A 15,952-nucleotide genomic window follows, 5' to 3' on the forward strand; every position below is an offset into this window, starting at 1 on the left:
CTTTTAGAAACAGAAGAGTGTAGCATGAATTTTCATGAAATTAGAACTTGAGTTGTCCGAAAACAAAACAAGAAAACCAGAACTATTTGCAAAGGCCCTCAGGGATACAAGATGCAACTGTCAAATGAAAGCAGGCTTTTAAAATACTTCAATTTTGAAAATGTACTTTTTGAGTGGAAAAGTTCTAAATATTTTCTCTTTAAAAGAAAACAAAATTACAGGACTATTTGAACCATTCATGTTCAAGTATTCAAATGAAACAAATAAACAAGCAAACAATCATCACACCAGAGCAAATGTGCAGCTCTGGGAAGTTGGGAGGGGCGTCATGTTCTCTTTCCATCCCCGCAGTGACGTCTCCATCTTGTGGGCCTTTTCAGAAATGGCAGCTGGAGGCTTGTTTGGTGTCGTGATAGCAGTTACTGAGTGACTGTGAGGGAGCAGTTAAGTCCAGGGCCTGGGGCTGAAGGTGCCTTGAGGCAGTCCGTCTTTGTGCTGGGGCTAGAGAGAGCACGGGTAACCAGGCCCTTCCTGCCCTGTGCAAGAGGCACACCGGCAGGTAAAAATGCTGGGTGCTCTAGTGGGAGCACCTTGGAGGAACCTCAGGCTCAGATTTCAGGGAGCCAGGAAGGACTTCCCTGTGGACACATCGAACTTAAACCTGAAGGATCACCATGTGCCCTGAGCATTCTTTCTATTCTCTTTTCCCCTTACAATAGTGCCATTATTTACTGTAGATGACAGTCACCTGCCTGTTGTTCAGATTAATGTCAAGAGCCCTTAGAAGAATTTGGAAATTGTCTGCCTTGTATAGTTGTCCAAGTGGAGTTTTTCCTATTTCCTGGAAAACTGTAATCCAGATATAAAATGACACCTCCTTTGGGAGAAATAATGGATAATAAGGGATGAATAAAGGATTCCACTTTAAATTTTATTTTATTAACTTTTGTATGGACTTTACATGAACACAGTCTGACATTTAAAAGGTGTGAAGGGGTGTATATTGAAAGTGAAGCTCCCTCCAACCTAATTGTCCTCCCCAGAAGCAACCACTCCTAACAATTTCTTATATATATTTCCAGAGATGTTTTATGTTGATACAAGCATATACATGATTGCTATATCTTTACACAAATAGTCCCACGCTACACAAACTATTCCACATCCTGCTTTTTCACTTAAAAGTATATCTTAGTTCTTTGCACAGCAGTACTTGTAGCTAGTGTGTTCTTTTTAATCGCTGCATCATACTTTCTTCGATGCTACTTTGTGTACTCATTCTCATATTGGTGGGCCCCAACCTTTGGCTATTACAAATGATGCTGCAGCTCAGTTCTTGTCCCTGTGTCATTTTGCGCTCATCTCTAGGAGAAATTCCTAGAAATGGATTTAGTAAGTCAAAATGTTTGTACATTTTAAACTTTGATTGATTTTTGCCAAATTGCTCTTCATAAAGATTGTACCAGTTTTGAGTCTCAACTGCAGTGTACAAGAGAGCTTGTTTTCCCATATCCCTGCCAAAGGGTCATTCAACTTTTTTCAGCCACTGCTCACCTGGTAATGAAGAGTTGTATGTCGTTAAAATTTAAATTTGCGTTTCTCTTATTATGAATGTGGTTGAACATGTTTTCATATGTCCAGGAGTCTTCAATATTTCCTTTTCTGTGAATTTTTGCTTCACGGTCATTGACTTGTCTTTTTTTTTTTTGAGAAAGATTAGCCCTGAGCTAACTACTGCCAATCCTCCTCTTTTTGCTGAGGAAGACTGGCCCTGAGCTAACATCCATGCCCATCTTCCTCCACTTTATACGTGGGACGCCTACCACAGCATGGCTTTTGCCAAGCCGTGCCATGTCCACACCCGGGATCTGAACCGGGGAACCCCAGGAAGCAGAACATGTGAACTTAACCGCTGTGTCACCAGGCCGGCCCCCTGACTTGTCTTTTCCTTATTGAAGTAGAGAAGTTCTTTATAAGCTGTGATAGGAGTAACAGTTATTTGCCTGAGTCATTGGTCTTTTTATGTCATTTATGGTGTTTTTAACATGCAGAAAAATTTAACTTTTTTTTCTTTTTTTGAAGATTTTATTTTTTCCTTTTTCTCCCCAAAGCCCCCCGGTACATAGTTGTATATTCTTCGTTGTGGGTCCTTCTAGTTGTGGCATGTGGGATGCTGCCTCAGCGTGGTCTGATGAGCAGTGCCATGTCCGCGCCCAGGATTCGAACCAACGAAACACTGGGCCGCTTGCAGTGGAGCACACGAACTTAACCACTCGGCCATGGGGCCAGCCCCCAGAAAAATTTAACTTTTATGAGTTAAATTTATTAATCTTTTCTGTCTTCTGGGTTTTGTGTTCCTCATGAGGAAAGCCTTTTTTCCCATGGTTTCTTCTAGTATTTCTACATTGGCACCTTTTGTGAAAGGTGAAATGTGAAAACATTGAAATATTTTATCTACCTGGAAGCTATTTCAACATATGGTGTGGGGCAGAGATCCAACTTAAATTTTTTCATTTGTTTGGATACCATTTATTGAATAATCCATCATTTCCCTGCTGATTTGTGATAAATCAACGGGAATACAGATTCGTTATTGTATCTGTGTGTTCAAGCTGTTCCCTTAGGAGCATCTCTCATCTCTTCCTGCTGCCCACCATGTCTGTTCAACCATTCTAGGCTGTCAGGAGCTCTTCCTCCTCTCAGCTCTTGTCTTTCCCATTCAGTTAGTAATCTTTGGAATACGACTTTATCATGCACTACCTTGAAACCGTCCTGTTACTTTATCATCTGTTGTGGAGTTTTGTCTGGTGATTGACAGTGCTGGAAGAAAGAGCCTGGGAGTATTGGGGGAGGCAGGGACTAGGCAGCTAGGCCTAGGAGACTGGAAGCCTGCCACGCTGAACAGTGGCTTCTCCTCCCCCAGGTCAATCTCCCCATCTTGGGATCTCAGTTCCTGTGACCCTTCAACACCAGTCGCCACCATTGGTGTAGTAACTCCTCCCTCAGAATGAAGGTCTCTGTTTCCAGGCGTTTCCTGCCTATTTTCAGTTACTTTAGCTCTTGGAGTTCTTACCTGCTTGACAGGCCTGTAGACCATTGCCCTGTGTGTAACTCGCTGGTACTCGTGTCTTCCTCATTCTAATTTCCTCCTCCGTGGGGACTGTGTTCCATATGAATCTGAGTGTTTCTGTTTTCCTATTCTAGTCTGCTTTGCCTTTTATCATTTCTTGCCCTGACCTCACTAGTATCAACAGGTGCCTTGACGTTCTACTTGTCTAGTATTTGAATCATCCTTTTTGTAGATTTGTGATTGTGAGCTTTTCTGGAGCTGAGATACTTGCTTGCTGTGGTCCATCACTTGATCTACACAATAGTCTTAAAAAATTGTGTCAGTGGAGTCAAGAGCCCTGTTGTCCACTGGGGCTCTAATTAAACAGTTTAGTTTTAAATTCATCAAAGTAGATTTTAAAAAAAGGCCAAACATCACTGAGAAAATCCTGAATAGCATGTAAAACAGGATAAAAGGCATTGCCTTACTGTGTGATCACAATTAATGGCACCTGGCCCACAACTGCCAACAGGAAATAAAAGGTGCCAATGCGGACTGATTCCCCACCGTTCAAACAGAGAAGTGTGTGCTGCCGGTACTGTGCAGAAAGTAGACTTCCTACTTGTCTGCTGCTAGTTCCTGATAGTGATCTTGTTATAGTGAGTTCCTGTAAGGCAAAATGTGGTCCTGATTAATTGATTGTGTTACATCCAAAGTGCATGGGAGGAGAAGCACCCGACCCGTTGAAGGAGTGAGTTTACAGTAGGGTCTGGCTTCTTGATGGCCGCTTCATGCATCGACTGTGGGCTTAGGGGGCCCGGGCTCTGTGTCAGCCCCCTGCCCTGCGGGGGATCTCTTGTTCCTCAGTGGACACTAGAGATTCTTTCTCCCACATGTTTTGATTCTGACTCCTTCTCACTGTTCCTGCTACCATAGATTTAGTTTGAGATCTGTGTCGTGCCTGGACTGTATATTGCATTGATATGTGTTGTCCATCCTCTCTGAAATACAAACCTGAACAGGTAACTTCCCATGCTTAGAAACTTTGAATGACTCCCACTGCCTGTGAACACCAACCTGTTTAACAGCACCTGCAGGATCTCTCAAGTTTGGGTCCTGCATGTACCTTCCACCTTCATCACCCATCAGTGTCTCCCTTCCTCACTGTACCTTAAACCCACGGGAATGCCACATGCACATACTAGGCTCTCCTGAGGCCCCTTCCTTTGTGTATTTTGCTAGCCTCCCTCCATCCTTCATGTAGTCAATTCCTTCTTATCCTCCAAGAATCAGGTAGGTGACATCTGTCCTGTAAAATGCCTCTGAGTTCCTCAGACAGAATGAATTGTGACATCCCCGTGCGTTCATATACCTCGATTTCAGCTCTCAGCCCTTGGAATCATTACATGTTTATCAATTTTTTTCTAAAATGGGGTTCCCAAACCTATAGTGGTCCGTGGTAGTAAACATGGGTCCCACAAAGCCACAGGATGAAGATGTTAACCTTCCTGGCCTGGCCGTTTTATTAAAAGCTTCGGGGAAAATCATTAAGACAAGCGGGACTGGAGAATCCATATTCACATGAATTGTAAAGATAAAGGTTGTTGCTTTTGTAGGGAGGTCCTTTGTGCCATCCTCTTGTTCCTCGTCTTCTGCCTTTAGGGTTTCTGCACTATTGGGCGGCAGCAGTTTCTGTGTGTCTCCCGCATGAGATCCCCTGGCCTGCTGCTCACTGCCCTCCCCCATACCTCTTGTCCAACAACCAGGTGAACAAACACGTGAGCAGCTTTAACCCCTCTGAATACTGTTTTCTTCCTTTGGAAAGTGGGATTAGAATAGATTTTTTAAAATTAGATAGTTTTCTCACCTTTGTTTACATAAAGGATGTACATAGCGACCTTGAGAGAGATGTGTTGTAATTCCATTTGGAAGTGAGAATGTTGTGTGTAACACTTAGAGTTAGGTGAGATCCATATCAAGCAAGTGCAAATATCATTCATCAAAAACGTGCACCCACCCCCACAGAGCTGTAGACAGCACAGTTATTCCGTGCTATAAACTGAGCCCGTGTGCCATCACCCCTGTTTGTGCAGCCTCTCCTAGGGGCACAGCCCCCAGTGGCCAGCTTTCCAGTTGTCATGGGCTACAGTGGTTTTGCACTGGCATTATACAAAGATTACAGTGTAAAAAGAGGTAGAAATGGGGGCATATTTCTCCTTCAGAAAATGTATTCCTGGGTCCCTGGTATTTGTTCCATTACCCATTTCCCTACTCCTTCCCACAAAGCCCAGCCATGAGTGAGTAAGCTTTTCTATTATAATGGAAGAGACTGAGTTTCTGGGTTCATTTTGGAAAGTGTGTGTATGTGTGTGTGTTCATGCATATATAGATGGGCATACTGATATAGATAGGTATCTAGATAGATAAAAATCTCCCCTTACCCTTTTTCACTCTTTATACAGTGCCAGTGCAAAACCATTATAGCCAGTGACAACTGGAAATCCAGCCAGTGGGGGCTATGTACACACACACACACACACATTCTCGTGTTACATACTCGTGTATTTCATTTAGCAAATATTTATTGAGTGCTCACAATGTGCCCATGCTGTGCCTGGCATGGGAGTCCAACCCTGAATGAATTAGATCCTGTCCCTGACTTCATCAGGCTTACACTTTAGTGGAGGAAACAGAATATAAGCAAACCATCAGCAAATAATGGTTCCACTGTAGTAAATATTGTGAAGAAAATGGACCTTCATAGAAGAGCTAGAAAGAGAGAGGCCATCACAGTGGGGAGCCTAGCACAGGTGCTCTGTTCTCGTGAGGGACACCTCTGGTAGGAGGTCTGGGAAGCTGAGTCACTGATGGAAGACAAATGGTACCTTGTCCCTAGGTTTGCCTGGTCAGAGGGTGGGCAGCAGCAGGGGAGGGAAGATAAAAAGGGAGATAAGAAAATAGAGTGAGGGGCTGGACCCATGGCATAGTAGTTAAGTTTGCGCACTCTGCTCTGGTGGCCTGGGTTCATGGGTTCAGATCCTGAGCATGGACCACAGCCATGCTGTGGTGGTGACCCAAGTACAAAATAGTGAAAGATTTGCATGGATGTTAGCTCAGGGACAATCTTCCTCAGGCAAAAAAAAAAGAGGAAGATTGGCAACAGATGTTAGCTCAGGACAAATCTTCCTCAGCAGAAAAAAAAAAAAAAAGAAGAAAAGAAAGAAAGAAAAAAAGAAAATAGAGTGAGTCCACTTCTTTCTTTAAAACCTGATCCTGAGGTCTGGAAGGGCTGGAAGACTGTGTTTGGAACACGTTTGGTATTTAAAGAAAAGGTAAACGTGCAAGGGAGGGGTGACTTGGCCTAGAGTGTAGAGGAAGAGAGAAGATGGGAAGGATGGGCCTCAGTCCAGGCCAACAAGGCCTGGAAACTCTGGGACACAGGAGATGCTGGTGGCAATCAGTGCTTTTGGAAACTGCCAGGAGGATGATTTAATTATGAAGCCAAATGCGGGTAGACCTGGAGCTGTGACAGGAGAGGACTGACCTCCTTCTGGAGGATTCACTTGGTTTTGGACAGGAGGGTGGAAAGTAAGAGGGAATGGGCAAAGAACAGTTGTATGCCCGGGGTCGGGGCCTGCAGAAGGGGCCAGGGTTTAGGCCAAAGCGTGACGCCAGCCAGGCCTGGAGGAACAGCTTCATGCTCTGAGCATGAGCCAGCACGGTAATGTGAGACTGCCCGGGGGACCAGTCTCCATGGCAGTTGTGTGAGCCCTGCTGTTCCCTCCCGTGGCCGGAAAGCCCAGATCTGCACTGAAGCAGTGTGTGTCAGGCTGGAGAGGAGAAAGCAAAAGGAAGCCTTAAATCCACGTCCCATCTTTGATGGCAGATGTCTCCAGGATTGTAGCAGTGATGATGGAGAAAAGTAGCCTGTTTTTGGAGACTGCCTCTGGGCAGTCATTTCATCATGAGATCTGGGAGACAGCCTTGAAGGTGTGAAGGAAGGTTCTGACATTTCCTTATTTCAGAGCAAGCAAATGCCTTTTACAGCTAGGCATAACCCAGAGTTACCTCTTCTCCTGTGATCATTAATTTGGGTGACCCCAAGTTCATAGCCAGATTCTGAGAATAACCTCACTGTTCTGCATCACTGAATTGCCATTTTATTATTATTTTTGATCTCTAAGTCTTCATATTAAATGGTCTGCTTGTGAATTAAGTGACAATTTCAAATATCCGGTAATCTGTGAATTTAGTTTGGCGTTTGTTAATATTTAACTAGACATTATAATTTTTTAAAATAAAAAGTCTTGAAGATTTGCTTCTTTCACAAATAAGATTTTGCTTCACTCAGACTTACCAAAGGAGCATATATTTTTAAACAGCTTTTGCATTATAATTGACATACAAAAAATTGCGCAGAAGTTTTGACCTATGTATACACCAGTGAAACCAGTATCACAATTAAGATAATGCACATGCCCATCACCTCCAAGCATTTTCTTAATGCCCTTTTGTCATTATTGCTACCTCTCCTCATCCCCAAGCAACCACTGGTCTCGGTCCTTATAGATTAGTTTGCATTTCTAAGAATTTCATATAAATATAATCCTACAGTATGTATTCTTTTGGGAGGGGTTGGCTTCTTTCAATTAGCATAATTGTTTTGTGACTCATCCATTTTGTGGCATGTTTCAACAGTTAATTCCTTTTTACTACTGAGTAGTACTTCATTGTGTGAATATATCACAATTTGTTCATCTGTTTATTTGTGGATGGACATTTGAGTTGTTTCCAATTTGACTATGAACATTTGTGTACAAGTCTTTGTATGGAAACGTGCTTTCATTTCTCTTGGATAAATAAGTAGAAATGAAATGGCTGAGTTGTATGCTGGGTGCATGTTTAGCTTTTTAAGAAGCTGCCAAAGTGTCTTCTAAAATGGTTGTACACCAGAGTAATGCCAGCCTCATAAAATGAAATGAAAGATCCTCCTTCCTCTTCAACTTTCTGTAAGACATTGGTCAGCACTGGGCCTCTGGCCTAAACGGCCTGTTTCAGAGCCCAGCTCTGCTGCATCCTAAATGTAAAGTTCTCTGTGCCTCGGTTTCCTCATCTGTAAGGGGGATAATAATAGAACTTGGTAAAGAGGTTGTAGGGGTTAAAAGAGTCATTTCATGTAAAATAATTGGCACACCATGTTGTCTCCATAAATGTTAACTCCATCCATAACACAGTGAAACAGAGTTCCTGTTCCAGACGTCCCGGCGAGGAAGGCTTTGACCAGATGGGATTTCTGGGGCAGAGCCTGGTATGGCCAAGATTACATGTTGCACTTCCTCTCACTCGGAGTAGATCATCTGCTCCCTTACACACTCTCTCTCTGGCGTCTCGCCACTTGCATTCCTATGTGGCTTCACTTCATTGCAGCTGCCTTGGATGTAACTTAGATGATTTCAGCTTTCCAGGTGCATTCTGGGGTGGCACGCAGTCCCAGTGACTGACACAGCTGGTAGCCAGGATGGGAAGGTTCAGATCAAACCCGCAGCCTGCTCTAGCCTCTCAGGCTGGGAATTGCCAGTGTAGTATTCCAGACCTGGCCTTGGGACTGCAGCACAAGCCTTCCCCCCATCTACAGATTTTAGACTCTCAACATATAGTGATATCTGTTGAGTGCCTCCATGGCCCCTATGCTGTTCTGAGCAAACTCATACACGCACTCTCATTTAAACCTTACAGTACTTCATAAGTAGGGAGTATTATTATCTCCATTTTACAAACAAGTAAACCGAGGCTCAGAGAGGCTGAATGACTGGCTACACTCAGGTTTTCTCAGTCCAAGCCCTGTGCTCATTCCTTTACACCTCAGCTGGTTCTCAGATCGGCCAAGATTAAACATCGCAGCAACTTCTAATCACTCTATGTGTTTTCTTGGAAAATTTAATATGAAAGAAAAATCTGTTAAAGATGCCTTTATAAAGAGAAGAATTTACCATGCTAGCTTGAATTTTGGTGTGTGCTTGTTTTTTAACAATGATTTGGGTTATCCCCCTTTGTATGGTTTGGATGCGTTCCACCGTTGGTATCATAGGTTGAGTCCATTTCCAGAAACAGGATTTGTAGGACCAGGGTTTATACTCTCACATGTTAGGCTTATCTAGGTAGCAGGAGACCTAGAGAAATTTAGCTTATTAATGTTGTTTATAATCCTTTGTTTCTAGTTTGACCAAAGTAGCTTGTATGTATATGGGACAGATAAGCTCATGAGAGAAGAGGGGGTTCCTTTAATTTCCCCTTCCTGCTACAAGGATCTGTGTTAGGATATTCAAGAGAATGGATCTTGAGTTGATCAAGGCATTTTGCTTCATTTGAGGAAAAGAGGAACCATTCCTCATTGCTTTGAGTTAGCAGCTCACATTTCATTTCTTTCAGAACTGAAATGATTATGGGAAGAGCCTCCGCATGTTAATGCTGCCTGCTAGTGTACTCATTGTTATATTCTGGCCTCAGAGCCAATATGAGATTTGCTGTTACAAGGTCCAAGTGGGCGGGAGGATGTCTGCATTTCCCTTACTTAGAGGTGCCCAGGGAGGAATGACACATCCACTTGACTAAATTGGACACTTTTAACTTTCTCAGGTTCTAATACTATCCTAATTTTAAACAAGCTCTAATATTCTCATTTTAAACCAGGAAATGATGTTAATATATGATATAGAGAAGCTTCACTGTGACTTCATTAGTATAGCCACTAATGACCCATTATTAAGTTATGTGTTAAGTTTTTGCTTAAATAAGCTGAAATATTTAGAAGAACAAACTAAAGTCAGAAGTGACTTCAAGGGAGAATGGCAAGGTCCATATTTTGCTCCTCACCCAAGAGCATAGACCAGCAAGCTTGCTGCTCTCTCTTCTCTCTGAAAAGAGAACTCAGAAGGTCAAGCTGCTAGTACCTAAGGAAACAACCACGTAGGGCAGGCTGGGAAGCTGGGCTGGAATAAAATTCCCCATGTAGGGGAAAAACAGTTCCTAAAATTTTGGTTTTGTTTTTAAATTCTGGAACTGAACATAACTTTTGATGTCCAGCTAGCTTGGAGATTCAAAGATATTTGATATTAAATATAAGCTATTTATCTGCCAGAGAAGGACTTTTGATTCTTAAAGAGGAATAGAATGACTTTAAGAAATATATTCCAGGCTTACAGAAAATTTTAGTTAATTAGAGAAAATTATAGAGCAATAAAGAATATTACATATAAAATTATATACATATTATTATCTACATATTATATGCATATATTTATTATATACATATATTTTATATTACATGCAAAATAATATAAAAGCCCTCATCCCCTTGATTTTTCTTCTTCTCTGGAGATGACCACCTGGATTTGGCATTTATCGTTTCCATATATGTTTTTATATTTTTACTAAATGTGCATGTGTCCCTAAACAGTATATGGTTTTGCTTTGCGTGCATTTAAACTTCACAGAAATGATGGTGTACTGTTCATATTCTTCAGACTACTTTTCACTATCAGTATATTGTGCTTTTAGGAGTCATCCCTGTGAGTCCATATCACTCTGGTTTATTTATTTTCACAGGTGTAGAGTATTTCTTTGTCAATATATACTATAATTTATTTGGGTTTTCCTATATAGTTATGTTGTTTCTAATTATTAACCATTAACAGTGCAAAATAGTATAACACACGATATTCTTGTACATGTCAGTCATCTTTGTGCATGCAAAAGTTACTCTCTAATATAAACCAAAAAGCGGAATTCCTGGATTGTAGGATATGCACATCTTTAAATGTATTGTTTCTCCAAAATGAGTGTATTGACTTAGAAGCAACATGTGAGAATTTTTATCTTGTTCCATGCCAGTGCTTAGTGTCATCAGACATTAATTTTTGTCATTCTGCGATCTGAGAGGTATGAAACGATATGTGGGTTTAGCTTGCGTTTCCTTGATTTCTGGTGAAGATGAACATCATTTATATATTTATTGGCCGTTGAATTTTCTTCTTCAGCAAGATAGCATTATCTTTTGCCCATTTTTCCATTGCTCATTTTTGCACTGAGTAGTTTGCCTTTTTCATTCTGGTTTGAAGGGATTCTTTTTGTTTTATGTATACTAATTCTTGGTGGTTTATATGTGTTACCAGTGGTTCCTCCCAGGTGGTGGCTTTTCTTTATTCTTATATACTCTTTCAATGTATACAGATTTCGCACTTTAATATTTGCAGATGTACCAAGTTTTTCCTTTTTAATTGCCCTTTTTGGTTTCTTGTGTAAAAAATTCTTTCCTGAGATCTAAAAGTTGTAAAGTTTTGCTTTGCACATTTTTCCCTTAAACTCCTAGGATTTATTTTTGTGTTTGGTGTATTTTGTTTCATGTGGCTAGTAGTTGTCTCAGAACCAATTATTAAACAGTCCAGCACTTCCCCACTGATATGAAATGACACGTGTGTTGTGAATCACAGTTCCATATGTGTATGAGTCTGTGTCCCAGCTCTCTATCCAATTCTGTTAGTCCATGTTTCTGTTCTTGAACCAAGACTGTATTCACACTTGATCATTGTGGTTTTAGAATGGGCTTGATATCCAGTGGGGCCAGTGCTCCACTTTGTTCTCGTTCAAAATTGTCTTGGTTATCCTTGGACCTCAGTTCGTCCATAAAAACTATGGAGCCACCTTGTAAAGTTCCATGAAAAATCCTTTTGTGATGTTTATTGGGATTGATTTGGAATTGTATTAATTGAAAAAAGGACAATTAGCATCTTGATCATATTGAATCTTTCTATACATGAATGTGATATAGCTTTTATTTATTTGGGGCTTTTAATAAAATTTTATGAAGATTTTTCATATCAGTTTAGTAATTTAGAGTTAGCTTAATGTTAACTTGGCAAATTGTTGCTCATATATAAAAATGTAATTGCTATTTGTGCATTTTATGTCCAGAAAACTTGGTAGACTTTTAATTCTAATAACTTGTAAATTTTCTTTGATTTTCTGTGTATATGATCAGATTATCTACAAATAATGGCATTGTATTTCTTTCCCTTCCTTATGCTTTTCATTTATTTTTCTTGTCTTAGTGTACTGGCCAGGACCACCAGAATAATGTCAAATACAAGCAATGATAGGGTATCCTTGATTAATTCTAACATTAAACTGCTCTTAATGTTCCAGCTTTGAGTGATGCTTACCATAGTTTTTAAAAATTTTCTTTGCTAAATACCCATTATCAGGTTAAGAAAACTCTTCTACTCCTAAGCCTGAAAAGTTTCCTGTAACAAATGAGTATTGCATTTCAAGCTTTTTCTGCATCTGCAGAGGTAGTCATGGTTTTTCTCCTACAGTCTATTAATGTGGTAAATTACATGCATTGATGTTCTCATCTTAAACTATCCTTGCATTCATTGGACAAACCCAACATTATTTTATTTTGTATTTCTGCAGTGGTGTTCATAGTTGCTATCAGTGTCTAAGTTTCTATCCTCACGTTGATCTTGTCTGGTTTTTGTGTCAGAGTAATATTAATCACATAAAATGAGCTGGGGAGCTTCATGTTCTCTGAAACTTTGCATATGATTAAGATGAACTCTTCCTTGAGTGTTTGGTAGAATCACCTTCAAAAATCTGAGCCTAGTGAAGTTTTTGTTTTGGTGTGTGTGAATATATCTGTAATTAATTGATTCAATTTTTTTAAGGTTAATAGGGCTTTCTAAGAATTTGATTTCTTCCTCAGTCAGATTTGACAAGTTATATATTTTTGGAAAAGTATCCATTTCTTTGAAGCTTCTAAATGTACTGGCAGAAAAATTTGCCCTCATTTCCTCATGTTTTTTTGTCTCTTTTATACCTGTATTTGTATCTACCTGCCATTCTTGATTATTGCTTTATTTGTGGACTTTTTTTCTTGAATAATTTTCACAGAATTTGTCTGTTTTTTAAAAAAATTATAAGCCAGCTTTTTTTGTTGATTTTTCTCTATATATCTTTATTTTCCTCTTTCATTAATCTTTGTTCTTATCTTTATTTTCTTCTTTGCCTTCTTTGAATTTATTCCATTGTTGCTTTCCAAATTGTTGAGTTGACCACTCATTAATTTTTACTCTTTCTTCTTTTCTGATATAAATACTTAAGGCAATAAATGTCCTTTAGAAGCATCCTACAAATCTTGATATATAGTTTTTTCATTATAGTACCCTTTGAATGTTTTCTAATTTTCTGTGTTTTTTTCTTTGACCTGAGGTTTTTAGAAGTGTTTAAAATTACATGGATTTTTCAAATTTATCTTCTTGTTTTTTATTTTCAATTCAGTTGCATTGTAGTTAGGAAGGTAGCCCATATGAAACCAATTCTTGGCATTCATTCATGATCTTTGTGGCAGAATTGATGGTCAGTATTTGAATAATCCCTGTGTATTTGAGAAGAATGTGTTTTCTCTAATTTGGGGCACTTGAGTACATATGTTCATTTGTTAGATATAACTTATTCATCAGGTTAAACAAATCTATTATATCCATAACAATTTCTGTCTATCACAGTGCAACAGGTATAATAAACCTCTCCACTCTGATTGTGGATTAGATTTAGCTGCATGTAACAGAAAAAAAAATAACAGTAGCTAAAACAACATATAAATATACAAGATAGTCTAGACCGCCATTTATGTGAAAGATAAATAAAATTCTATCTATGCCTGAGTATCCAGAGCTGATGGAGTTCCTTCCTAGTGAGCCTGGAATATGGGATTTCATTACTCCTTCCCTGTAGCTACCAAAATGGTGGTTTTTTCCTTCTACTTATCCTACCCCCTCTGACTGATAGCCAGGGTGACTCACCTTTTCTAGGGAGAATGGCTGTGGGACTTATGGCAAATTTATTTGGTGCAATAGTCACATCTTTCTCCTGTACTAAGGGGCCTTGTGTTCCCCACCAGGCAAGCATATTTTCGTTTAATTCGAGTAAGATTTTACCCAACCTATATTTCAGAAATACTTATGTCTTAGCTTTAGAAGTGTATTTTCTTCAATAAATGAGGGCCCAATTGTCCATAGAAGATTGTTTTTTGTTCTCCAGAGTTCTAACAGATGCCTTTTCCCAGCTAACCCCTTCTTTATTTTCATGAATTTACCTAATTTTCTCTTTTCCTACCTGTTTTCCTGCCATAACATTTCCTGTAATACCTACCCACACAGTCCCTCACTGAGGCCTCCCCACAGCTGACCCTTCCTATTACATCATCTTCAATGAACAGTGCAGGTTGTTTGTGTGGTATTACAAAGAGTCAAGTGCTGTCCTTTGAACATGCTGCATGTTCTTGAATGCTTCTTGACATAGAACGAGATTTCCTTAGTTCCACTCAGATTTCAGACCATTGCTGTCTTTTTCTCCTCATCTGTCATCCCAATGCCTTGTTTTAAGATGACATAATTATTTTGAGAAGTATATTGAGAAACTGGTGTATGGTAAAACATCTTTAGTATGTGTAAAATAGAAAACAGTTTTAAATTGAATGTTGATTCCAGCTCATCAAAGTCTTACTGTAGAACAAGTTTAAAATGTGTGTATATGTGGTGAGGTGGGGCAGGGCTGGGGGGGAGTGTGTTATATTTTATGCATACTGTACTCCTGGCATACTTTTTGGTAATAATAGCATTCATTGTTGATGACTGCTTATATGCCAGTCATGTTACTTAGTATTTTGTATACATTACCACCTTTTTGTCCTCCCAGCACATGAAGCAGGTTACTTATCTCCATTCACAGTTGAAGATCCTGAAACAGAAGACCTGAGACACTCAGTAATTTTCCCCAAGCACTACCTAGGTACCGGCAGGCCCTCAGTTCTAACCAAGGTCTGACTAATTCCTGCTTTGATACTTTTAATCATAGGCCAAGTCACTAAAACATTAACTCATTGTATCTTTAGGTCATCACTGAGTGGTCTTCTCACGTCATCCTTTAGGCAGCACCAAGAGTCATTGGCAGCAGAGAGAGAGAGGCGGCGACAGGAGAGAGAAGAAAGATTACAGAGAATAGAACGAGAAGAAAGAAACAAATTCAAGTAAGAAGAATTTTAAGATTTTTAAAATAATGAATTGAACGTTAAAGCACATGCATTCACAGCTCTATATGATCAATGCTTGTGTTGAAAGGTTAGGAAGTAACGTATTCGCTTCACATTTTGTCTCTGTTTTCAAGGAAGAGCAAGACATACCTGAAATAGGCTAGATCTGGTTTGTTAGGGCCTTTTTTTTCTCTAACCATATGGCAGGAAGCACAGCCAGCCAGCCAAATACAATTAAGGACTTGTGTATTCTTAGGTCCTCCATTATCTAAAATGGTCTTATCCAGGCCTTCCTCAAGACAGAGAACCTAATTGTCTTAACTTAATTTGCCATTTCCCCCTAAAGCTATTCATGTTTTATTCATATTCTATTGGAAGCCTAAAAGAAAATGCTTTTCCCATTTTCTTGTGTGCTTTTTGTTCCCTGTAGCAATCTTCAATATATTTTTTTAAACAGTAATCTCTCTTCCTATGGGAGAGGAAAAAGTCATTATGCTGATCACTCCCAGCCCGTTATTCCACTGATCTCTTTGGTCTCTGTCCAATCCCACGGATGTTCTTCTGGGTGTGGCCCACTCCAGGTTCCATGTCTTGACCTTTTCGCCCCTGCTGAGTCCAGTGTCTCTCCGTTTCTCCTTCAGCCTGTTCACCTGTGTTCCCCATCCTCCTGGTTGACCTCCTTCCACTCCTTTCATGCTGTGCAATGCTTTATGGAATACAAACACTTGCTAAATCTTTCCTTACACATTTCATTCCTTCTATTCTTCCTTTCTCCCCTCTTCCTGTCCCTTTCTTTCCTCTACCTTGCTGGTAAC

General features: G+C 40.0%; 1 protein-coding gene across 41 annotated transcripts in view; it reads left to right on the forward strand.

The window, feature by feature from the left end:
* The window catches only part of FHOD3 (formin homology 2 domain containing 3), a 455,119-nt gene that overhangs the window by 346,940 nt on the left and 92,227 nt on the right, over positions 1-15,952 (forward strand). For 28 of the 41 annotated variants that reach the window (XM_070629984.1, XM_070629962.1, XM_070629948.1 and 25 more), the window contains one exon: positions 15,000-15,134. In XM_070629984.1, coding sequence (XP_070486085.1) covers positions 15,000-15,134 — 135 coding nt within the window. The remainder of the gene's footprint in view (positions 1-14,999; positions 15,135-15,952) is intronic. The other 13 variants (XM_070629949.1, XM_070629959.1, XM_070629950.1 and 10 more) reach the window with 1 other exon arrangement.

This window comes from Equus przewalskii, chromosome 7 (assembly GCF_037783145.1).
Source record: "Equus przewalskii isolate Varuska chromosome 7, EquPr2, whole genome shotgun sequence".
Lineage (NCBI taxonomy): Eukaryota > Metazoa > Chordata > Mammalia > Perissodactyla > Equidae > Equus > Equus przewalskii.